Source organism: Trichechus manatus, unplaced genomic scaffold (genome assembly GCF_000243295.1).
Source record: "Trichechus manatus latirostris isolate Lorelei unplaced genomic scaffold, TriManLat1.0 scaffold00349, whole genome shotgun sequence".
NCBI classification, from domain to species: domain Eukaryota; kingdom Metazoa; phylum Chordata; class Mammalia; order Sirenia; family Trichechidae; genus Trichechus; species Trichechus manatus.
Genome location: NW_004444285.1, coordinates 529564 through 541026, shown reverse-complemented (window position 1 = coordinate 541026; position 11463 = coordinate 529564). Strand labels below are relative to the sequence as shown.

Sequence of the window (11463 nt, the reverse complement as noted above, 5' to 3'; positions counted from 1 at the left end):
TGGTGTTTGGACACACCCTTGAGGAATGAGTGGGGGGTAGTCAGGTGGCAGGAATGATGGGTGCAGTGGACAAAGGGTGCCAGCCCTGGAGGGGTTAGAGAGCAGAGCATTGCTGGAGGACGTGAACTAGTTCACGGTGACGCGTAGGGGACCCAAAGCTGGAAACAACTTCTGGTGGGACTGGACCGTAGAATGAGCAGATTGGCACAGGGACAATAGCCAGGAAGAAGAAGGGGCCAGGGCAGAAAGCATTCTGCATTAACCCCTCAGAGGACCCACATGTCGCACTAGGGTAATAACTCCCTACCTCTTATCCAAGGTAATGTTGAGGGTGACTTTAGCAATCGTGTGAAGAAGAAGAAGGCCCGGGCCTGCTTCTAGACACAAGGAAGACAGTGGGACAGCGGACAGTGAGTAGGTACAGGGCCAATTAGACATGAGGGGGTGGTCAGGGCGAGGAGTGATTTTTCCAGCCAGTGGGTGCTCCAGGGCTTGGTGCAGGCTTCCCAGGGTGGAATATGGTAAGTGGATGTCAGGCCTTCCAAACCCATTGCCGTCAAGTCATAATGACTCTATAGGACAGAGTAGAACTGCTCCATAGGGCTTCCAAGATTGTAACCTCGACAGAAACAGATTGCTACATCTTTCTCCCACAGAGTGGCTGGTGGGTTCAAACTGCTGACCTTTTGTTTAGCAGCTGAGTGCTTAACCACTGCATCACCAGGGCTGTTGAAATGGGTGGACAGACACTCAGGGCAGAATCAGTAGTGTGAGCAAAGCCTTACAGGTAAGGTGATGTGGGTGAGTTTGGAAAAGGTCAGGAGCTCCAAGGTGTAAATGTGAATGGTGGAGGCCAGGAGCTGACAGAGTATGGACCAGAGGCAATGGGGAGCCCTTGAAGATTGTGAGAGATCTGAGTTTCTAGAAGGTTAATTCCATGGCCTTCTGACCTGTGTGTCGGTTTGTGGCATTGTGGAGACTTGCATGTTCCTATGATGCTGGAAGCTATGCCACCAGTATTTCAAGTACCAGCAGGGTCATCCACGGTGGACAGGTTTCAGTGGAGCTTCTAGACTAGGACAGACTAGGAAGAAAGGCCTGGTGATCTACTTCTGAAAATTAGCCAATGAAAACCCTATGGACCACAATGGAATATTGTCTGATATAGATACGTCATCAGGAAAGATCAATTGCTAGAAAAGGACACCATAGTTGGTAAAATAGAGGGCAAAGGAAGACACAGAAAACCCTAAGTGAGATGGATTGACATAATATCTCCAACAATGGGCAAATGGATGGATGAGTGGGTGGGTAGAAGGATGTAAGGAAGGATGGATGAACGAATGGATTGATGGAAGGACAGATGTATGGGTGGGTGGTTGGAAGGATAATTGGTTGATTTAGAGAAGGTTTGACTAAAGCTATGGTCACACCAGGGACTATCCTAGAAGAGCCTTAATTCCTTCTACCTCTGTGATAGGATGGAGTTAGCAGGGGAAAAGGGGGCTCCTCTGGTCTGTTCTGAGCATATAGACATGGGGTGAGTAGGAGCAGACCCGCATAGGCAGGGAGGGCACACTGGGATCATACTCACAGCAGATAGAAAGCCAGGCTCGTGAACTGCCCCCGGAGGAAGGTCTCAGTGCCCACGCCGATCAGCACTAAGTGGGGAGAGGAAAAGGGGAGTGTTCCCAGTTGCTCCTTGCCATAGCACCCCCTACGAAGTATGCAAATTCACCTGGGGTGGGAGGTCCCATTGAGGGCTCCTCGGCCCTGGAGTGAGCTTTTGCCCAGGTCCCCAGGTTGGAGAGCCAGAGCAGGCTTTTTTCCACATAGTGCTGGGAGCTGTGGCCAGGAAGGAGCACAAGGACAGGGAGCTTCCTAGATTGGTCTCTGGAAACCACAGGTAGAATCCCAGGGGTCTTCCAACTCAGAGTACAATGCCCACCCTCCTTGGCCCACGCTGGTCCTGCGGCTACCCCTTAGAGCCACCAGATACAACCCATAGGAGCCTTGCCCCTCCCCCCGCTCCACACTATCATCCTATTCGTGTTTCTCACCTGTTTGGCTTCAAGGACCCTCGCCAACATGGCAGCCACTGCCAAAGGGTGCTGAGTGTCTGGGCTTCAGGGTTTGCCCCCCCATCCCCCTGCCCAGATCCCTATTCTTGCTGTTTTCATAACTTTGTTTTCACTTGCTGATTTGGCGGCTGCATTAATACTCTTGGCTCATTGCTTTAGACCAAGGGCTGAATTCCGCTTTTCTGCAAGATGTCTGAATCCCACTTTTGTAAGATCTTCTGTAAGGCCCTGAATCCCGTGTTTCTGTGAGGTGTCACTCAGCCTCCTTCCCTTTCTTGGCAGTTGGTGTCTTTGCTCAAACATCCCACCTTCCCTTTGTCCTGAAAGAATTTGTCTTGGATCCAAAATTTGGAGACTTGCTGTCTCCTGATCCTCATTTCACAAGGCGTCTCTCAAGCAGCCTCAGCCATGACCCTGGTCAGTTCCTGATACAGACATTCCAGAGCACAGGCTGAGGACAGAGTCCAAGAGACGCCCCGGACCTTCCTCCAGTCCGGCACTGACCGCCTAACCAGAACGCTTTATGTCCCTAAGTAATTACATTCCCATGTGTGATGCCTGGCCGGGTGTCATCCTTGGCTGGGTGCCTGTGGGTGGCCCTTTGTCCTTGTTGCTCGTGGTTTCCCTTCCCTGGGACTGGGTGCTTTCTCTTTCCTAGCAGAGACACTGCTTGAGCTCCCTCCCCACCCCGAGTATCCAGGGGCCTCTCTGCTCTCAGTGAGTGGCCTACCCATGTTGGAGGGGCCCTTCACCCACCGCTGACACTGCCTTCTGAGAAGCAGGTCCCGCCCCCCACCTGAGCTGGCACCTGTACCTGTCACTTCCGGGGAGGAGCAGGCAGAGAGCTTAGACCCAGGAAGGAGAGTGAGGCAGGGCATTTTCCCAGTGACGAAGGGTTCGATTCCTCCCTTGCGCTGTAGGGGCAGAGCCTGTCCTCCACTGTCTTCAGGTTCTAACTGCTTTGCCTGCTCATGCTATGGGAGGGGCTGGTCATGCTAGGCACACACCCTCTGCAGTGTGGACTTAATTAGACAGTCCAATTCACAGAACACTTAACACCTATGCACAGCGGTTACACACACGCCCCGACTCGCACAGCTGCCCATGACACTGGGAGTCCTAGTCTCCCCATTTTACAGAGGAGGAAACTGAGGCTCAGAGCTTTCACATAGCTCACCCAAGGACACTGCTAGAAAGTAAAGGGCCTAGAGACCAGTTATAGCAAAATCACTCGAGTTCTCTAAGCCTCAGTTCCCTCATGATGGTTACATAATGGTTATGAGAATTCAATAAGCTAATTGATGCCAAGCCTGTCACAGGTGTTCAATAAAGTTACTCTTTAATTTTTGGCACACGGATGCGGCACAGCCTGGGGAAGGGGTCTTCAACTCAGGGCTAATGCTCATGGTTGTGTGAGCTGTGCTTTGCCCTTCTCCAGGGCTCCATTCCCATCTGTATAGATTGGTGGAGTCCCTGGATGGTGCTAACCAAAAGGTTGGAGGCTCGAGCCCACTCAGAGGTGCCTTGGAAGAAAAGCCTGGTAATCAGCTATTAAAACCCTATGGAGCACAGTTCTACCCTGACACTCAGAGGGTCTCAGGAGTCTGAAACGACTCCAAGGCAATTGGTTTTTTATGGCAGATGACCAGCAGATGGCAGTAGAGGGTGTTGGGAATGAGGCACCTTTCCTTGGTTTGCACCAGTTTGGAAAAAGTCAGGAGCTCCAAGGTGTAAATGTGAATGGTGGAGGCCAGGAGCTGACAGAGTGTGGACCAGAGGCAACGGGGACCCCTTGAAGGCTGTGAGAGATCTGAGCTTCTAGAAGGTTAATTCATGGCCTTCTGACCTGTGTGTCGGTTTGTGGCATTGTGGAGACTTGCATGTTCCTATGATGCTGGAAGCGATGCCACCAGTATTTCAAGTACCAGCAGGGTCATCCATAGTGGATAGGTTTCAGTGGAACTTCCAGACTAGGACAGACTAGGAAGAAAGGCCTGGTGATCTACTTTGATGCTTTTTTTTTTTTTTCTGGTACGCTTCAGGCTGAAGCAAGGATCAACAGTCAAAGGAGCATTTGAGAAAGGCTCTAGAGACAGCACTGGATTTACAGTTAAAAAACAAATCAAAACAATGACAAAACATGAGGGCTGGGCTGGAATCCCTGTGTAACCTCAGGAAAGTACATAACCCATCGAATTCGGGGTTCTCATCTGCAGAATGAGAATAACAGTATACCTCACAGAGTTGTTGCTTGGATTTTGGAAAACAGCAAGTGTGAAGTACATGGCTTTGTGTCTAATAAAAAATCCCAAACTCATTGCCGTCGAGTTGGTTCTAACTCACAGCAACCCTATAAGACAAAATAGAACTGCCCCACAGGGTTTCCAAGAAGTAGTTGGTGGATTTGAACTGCCGACCTTTTGGTTAGCACTGAGCTCCTAACCACTGTGCCACCAGGTAGGTGGTAAATAGACGTGAGCTCCTCCTGCCCCTAACTGGGGCCATGGCAGCTCTCACAGCCATCAGCTGGCACATTTGGCACCCCCAGGAGACTGGGATCACCCTCCCAAACCACTCAACCAACCATGCCCAGAGAACAGAGGGCTGCCCTTGGCTGGAGGAGAGGAGCTGGGGGTGGGGGAGTGGAGAGATCTGGGCGGAAGTCAGGAGTACAGACTCTCAGCTGGGATATTCTTAAAGGGACCCCAGTCTGATTCTCCTGGGATTCTGTAAGGCCCTTTGACCCCAAGTCACCTACTTTATGCTTTAGCCTACTGGTTCTGGGGCTCATGCTCTCAGGAGATGATCATGCTAAGGCGAGACAGCTTTGACTGCCATGCAGTCCTTCCTTCTGTCCCCGCGTCTGTCTGCCTGTGGCCTTGGCCTTCTTCCCAGGTCTGCATGCCCTGCATGGAAGATGCTAGCCATCATGGGGGGTGACTTTGGGCCAGGCCCCTGCTGGGCTGGAGTCAGGCATGGGGCTCCTCCCTGGGTGTCCTCGGTCCAGGAGGAGCAATGGGGTATGAATGGAGGAAAGTGCATACATGGAAGACAGCACCCTGGGCTGTAAGAGAGGGTCACATAGTGCTCTGGGGTCAGAGGAGGGAAGGGCCAACCCTGGGGACTGTCAGGAAAGACTCTATAAAGAAGGTTCAACCCAGGTGGTCTAGGAAGTCAGGTGGGAAACGGACATTGCACTTGGAGAAGGCACGGTGTACCAGAAAGAGCAAGTGGTCCAGTCTGGAGCAGAGAGCACAGAAGGGGCAACAGGCAGTGCGGCTGGATTGTGGGTCCGTAAATACCAGATTCCACACGATGGGCCAGGGGGGACCATGTGGGTCCTTAAATACCAGATTCCACATGATGGGCCGGGGGACCATGGAATGTTTTAGGGTGAGGAAGGAAAATTTTAGAAAGTGGCATTTAAGAAAGCTCCCTGACCTAAGGCAGACTGAGTTAGAGGCTTTGGTGATATCTGGCTGAGACTGTGTGCAGACAGGAGGTGGTGGCAAAGGGACAAGGCCCAGCTTCAGGTGTTCCTGGTCTCCCCACCACCCCCACCACACTAGCAGCCACTAGACCCTTCATTGGCTCTGGCTTCAGGCAGAGTTCTGGTTCCAGCTTCTGGTGTGTGGCTCAGGTACCTGTCCACCTGTCAGCATGGCAGGTCGGGAGTTTGGTGCATTGCATGAGAGAGGGGCAGATTAGCTCTGTCTGGGAACAGAAGAAGCAAGCTTGCCGGGGCTCGAAGGAGAAAGGCGTTCCCTGCCATTGGTGTGCTGGGCTTTTGACTCTTCCTGGGTAGTGGATGGTCACAGGCAGGCATCTGGCGTTAGGATGCCCTCTGGGCATGCCAGCACAGCTGGGTCTCCAGGAGGACCTGCCAGAGCCATGCACAGCCGTGGCCCATATGCACATCTTGTTTAGTCTTTGCAACACCCTCAAGGGTGGGAGCCGCCAACTCCACATTATTTATAGGAAACAGCAAGTCTCTGGGAGGTGAAACACCTTGCTTGAGGCCACACAGGTAGTCAAGGGCAGAGGGGCCAGGATCTAGCAGGTGTCAGGGAAGGATTCTGGTGAGATGTGCCGGTCAGGGAGGACGTTTGAAGAGTGAGCACAGGAAGGGTGTCAGGCGGAGCGATGAGATCCATCTCGTTACCGGCAATGGGGACAGTACTCTCTACCAAGCCTAGCTGCTAAGGGATTTCCGAAATGTCTGCATCAGAATGAGGTGGGAACTACCTCTTTGCTGCTTCAGTGATCCTAAACTGAGAGTCAGAGTGGAGCATGGAGACCTCTGTCTCCTTGTCCCAGGCAAGGACTCTCTTCCAAGTGTCAGAAGCTGTCAGCCTGCATCTCCCCTGCCAGGACCACTTAAACCCAGCAACTCAGGATTGCCCTGGTCAGACTTCAAAGTCCCCGCAGACAGTACGCAGCAACACTCACCTGCTTTCTCTGTGCCAGACCTCCATAGAGTGCATGGTCAAACCCTGGGCAGATAGTCTCAGACCCAACACACGGTGTCAACATAGAGCCACAGTGCTCTGGGCAGGACCCCTTCTGCCTGGGGGACCCTGATGGCTGCAGAGGGAGCAGCCTGACCCATGTCTCTGAAGCTCTGCCTCCACAGGGCTCTGGCTCAGTGTGAAGAAGCTCCCACCTACAGCAGCAGCTCACAGAACAAACCTGGGCCCTTTCCCTGAGGAGCTGACTGTGAGATAGAGAAGACGGGGACAAATTCCATCTACATCCCCAGAATCAGGATTTCATGACAACAAATTTTCTGTGAGAAAGGATTGCACCCAAGCACTCCATTGGCTCCTGGCTGTGTTGTTCTTCCTGCTGTAGGTGGGGAGGGGCTGAGTCTTACTACGCTATGTTTACACTGTCATTAGTGGGGTGTTGTTTTCTTCCTTTTATACCTGCCCTGCTGTCCCTACCTCAGTATTCCCAGTTATCCTCACCCCAGCCCCCCAGACCTGCATCACAAACATATCCAAGCACAGTCTACCTCAGTCCTCTATCTCACTTCCCAGGCACAGCCCACAGAGGTATGTCCTGGATCACACCTGGTCATCCTCGCTCATCTCATCCCTTCACCTAGGTAGGTCTCTGTTCCCTCCTGTCTGGGCAGGGTTGGCTTCAAATCTTTTCGCCCAAGCTCAGGACAGGCACTTTCTTTTCTCACAGCCCATGGTTTCTTCTGAGGTTTCCTTCCCAAGCTGTTTGTTCCACTTCAAGATTAAAAGGGACCAGAGATCCTGTGGCCAAGAGCCTGGGTGAGACAGCCACCTCTGAGCATCTTCTTAGAATCCTGAAGACTGGGTCCCACAGTGTGGGTGGATGAAAGCTATAAATGTGCTGTGTTGTTGCAGAAGTTACGTAAGGCTTGAACCAGAAAATCTGAGTCCTGGATCTTTGTTAAGTCATAAACTCTCTGATCTACTTCCTTTTCTGGAAAATGAGGGTAATAAAGACACATGGCAAAGGATGGCTCTGTGCATTCACTCAGCAAATTATAGAGTGCTGTGCAAACCTAGACAATGGCTAATTATTAGGAGAGGCAGGCTGTTCCCATCAATACTGTCCAGGGAGGGGAGAGGGTTTATTCTCAGCCTTTCCTTCGATTAACCCACACTTTTACTGTGGCTAAAGAGCTCTTCTCTATGCATCAACGTTGCTCATTGATTTCTCTGTCTGAGGTCCCGTCTCCTAGGCCTGAGCATGTAAGTGGTCCAAAGCCTCATCCATCTCTACATCTCTTTTGTAATGCCTTCTGTGTACCCTGCTAGGAACCCTAAAGGGCACAGGAGAGGGCCAAAAGCTGTCCACGGTGCTAAGTACTGAAGAGTGTCCCCCCGTCCCCAGCCCTGACCCTTGTGGTTTCAGGCTTCTGTGCTGTATTTGCTTCAGGGATTGACTTCAGGGTTGACTCTTGCTTGTCTGGTTCTGACCCCATCACTGAGATGAGTTTTGACACCTGTTTTGCATTCAGTGTGGTCCGTTGGTTGCAACGTGGGGACACTCCACAGAAGTTGCTTGGGGACACACTAACTAGCTTTTCACGCCAGGCAGTAATCTTGGTCCTGGATGCCTTGGGAGTCAGATGAGAATTTCATACTTGCTGTTACTGAGGGCTCTTTATCATCAAGTATGGTGTATCCCCTACTGGTCTTGGGGTCTTCAAGCACATTTTAGGAAAGGATGCATCAGGTTTATGACAACGGTTGGGGATGGTTTAGGAGAAGTAGTAACTGGTGGTTTAGAGGTGAAAGCTAAATTTTCACCATTTCTAAGAATATGGCGATGCTGGAACCAGTTGCTGAGTCTACTGAGAAGATAAGGTAGCAGCAGCAGGCTTGTGTCACTCAGGAGAGTCATGGCAGGGAGGTTTACTTGTCTGTTGAGAGCAGTTCAGTTGACACAGGTAAGCCAGGGTTCAGAGACACTGTGAGAAAAGGCCCAGGTTTTATAGTAGAAAGTGTGGACATTCAGTTGAAGAGACCTTAGAGTACAGCGTCACACTCAGAACCTCCAATAACTCTCAAAAGCCTGGGAGAATTTCCCAAAGACTATACAGTCCACCCATTCTCTACTAGATTCTCTAACATGAGCCAGAGATTAGAATAGACCAGTCAAGAGGTCCATTTTGTTCTGGTCTGTGGAATTCTCCTGTGGTAGACTGCAACAGTGCTCCCAAACCCACATCCTTTTTTATGTGACTATGCAATCACTAAGTCACTAAGGTGAAATCTATTTCCCTATCCCTTGAATCTGGGCTCAGCAATGTGACTGTCTTCGGCCAATGGGATGTTATCAGACATGACGCAAGCAGAGATTTGAAATGGGCTCACACACTGGGCCTGCTCCCTTGTGACTCTGCCATTACCATGAGCCTATGCTCATGACCACGAGACACAGAGCAGAGCAGAGTCCTCTAATCGTCCCAGCCAAGGGCAGCCTCGATAAGTCAACAGCTGGTTGATCTAAACGTAGCAGAGCTGCCTAGCCTACTGTCTTATATGTGAACAATCAAAACTTATTGGTATATACCACTAAGCTTTTGCAGGTGTTACACAGCATCATTTTGGCAATAGATAACTGATACACCTATTTTTGAAAGCAGCTTTATTGTGATACAATGGACATACAACACTGTACAACTAAAGCATACAATTTCCTAAGTATTGACATATCTATGTAACTGTGAAACCATCACTATAATATAATCAAGATAATAAACATATATACCACCTCAAAATTTCCTTGTACCTTTGTAACCCTACTTTCCTTCTCCTACCCCTGCCCCCAGGCAACTGCTGATATGTTTTCTGTCTCTGGGGATTAGTTTGCATTTTCTAGACATTTCTATAAATGGAATCATATAGTACATCCTCTTTTTTGGCCGTCCACGTTCATCCAGCAAAATTGTTCTGTAATTCATCCAAGTTACAGCATGTATCAATAGTTCATTCCTTTCTATTGCTGAGTAGTATTCCATTGTATGGATGGATATACTGCAGCTTGTTTAGAATGCATCTGTTTATAAACATTTGGGTTGATTCCAGATTTTCTTTCTTTCTTTTTTTAAAATTGTACTTCAGGTGAAGGTTTACAAAACAGGTAGTTTCTCATTAAACAGTAGTACACATATTGTTTATGACGTTGGTTAACAACCCCATGACATGTCAACCCTCTCCCTTCTCGACCTTGGTTTTTTTTTTTTTTTTCTGGTGAAAATATACATAGCCAAACATACACCATTTCAAAAATGTATACCTGCACAGTTCAGTGACATCAATTACGTTCTTCCAGTTGTGCTGCTATTCTCATGTTAGATGAAGGTTTACAGAACAAAATAGTTTCTCATTAAACAGTACACATGTTGCTCTATGACAATAGTTGACAACCTCACAACCTATCAACACTGTCCTTACTCAACCTTGGGTTCCCTATCACCAGCTTTCCTGTCCTCTTCTGCCTTCTAGCCCTTGTCCCTTGACTGCTGTGCATCATTAGTCCCATTTTGTTTTATGAGGCTGTCCAATCCCCGGCTGAACGGTGAAGCTCGGAAGTGACTTCACCACTGAGCTAAAACGGTGTCTGGGGGCCATGCTCTTGGGGTTTCTCCAGTCTTCTTTAGGCCAGTAAATCTGGTCTTTTTTGTGTGTGTTAGAATTTTGTTCTACATCCTTCTCCAGCTCTGTCCAGAACCCTCTGTTGTGATCTTGGTCAGAGCAGTCAGTAGTGGTAGCCAGGCACCATCTAGCTGTACTGAACTCAGTCTGGTGGAGGCCTTGGTAGCTGAGGACCATTAGTCCCTTGGACTAATCTTTTCTTTATATCCTGTTCTCTTCATTCTCCCTTGCTCCCGAAGGGTTGAGACCAGAGGAGTATCTTAGATGGCCGCTCACAGGCTTTTAAGACGCCAGATGCTACTCACCAACGTAGAACATAGAACATTGTCTTTATAAACTGTGTTATGCCAGTTGAGCTAGATGTTCCCTGAGACCATGGTCCCCACAGCCGTCCACCCAGCTATTCAGTCCCTCAGGGAGTTTGGATGTATCTATGGAGCTTCCATGACCTTTCCTTGTACAAGCTGTCTTGGTTTCCCCAGTATTGTGTACTGTATCACCCTTCACCAAAGATAACCGCTTATCTACTGCCTATTTAGTATTCCCCCCCCCCAACCCTCCCATCCCTGGTAACCAACAAAGATTGCTACTTTTTGTGTGGAAACTTTTTCATGGATTTTTACAAAAGAAGTCTCATCCAATATTTGTCCTTTTGTGATTGACTTACTTCACTCAGCATAATGTCCTCCAGTTTCATCCATGTTATGAGATGCTTCACAGATTCATCATTGTTCTTTCAAGTTGCATAGTACTCCATTGTGTGTATGTACCATAGTTTGTTTATCCATTCATCTGCTGATGGGCATCTAGCTTGTTTCCATCATTTTGCTATTGTGAACAATGCTGCCATGAACATAGATGTGCATGTCTATTCGAGTGACGACTCTTATTTCTCTAGGATATATTCCTAGGAGTGGGGTTGCTGGATTGTATGGTATTTCTATTTCTAGCTTTCTAAGGAAGCGCCATATCATTTTCCAAAATGGTTGTATCATTTTGCATTCCCACCAGCAGTGCATAAGAATTCTGATCTCCCCGCAGCCCCTCCAACATTTGTTATTTCCAGTGTTTTTGATTCATGCCAGTAATGCTGGGATAAGATGGTATCTCATTGTGGTTTTAATTTGCATTTCTCTAATGGCTAGTGATTGTGAACATTTCCTCAGGTGTCTGTTGGTCACTTGAATGTCTTCTTTGGTGAAGTGTCTGTTCATTTCCTTTGCCCATTTTTTAATAGGATT

At 49.0% G+C, this 11463-nt stretch overlaps 1 protein-coding gene across 1 annotated transcript in view; it reads right to left on the bottom strand.

The window, feature by feature from the left end:
- The window catches only part of TMEM72 (transmembrane protein 72), a 45635-nt gene that overhangs the window by 7847 nt on the left and 26325 nt on the right, over nucleotides 1–11463 (bottom strand). Inside the window, exon 2 of the mRNA XM_004390911.1 lies at nucleotides 1595–1661. Within this exon, the coding sequence (XP_004390968.1) occupies nucleotides 1595–1661 (67 nt within the window). The remainder of the gene's footprint in view (nucleotides 1–1594; nucleotides 1662–11463) is intronic.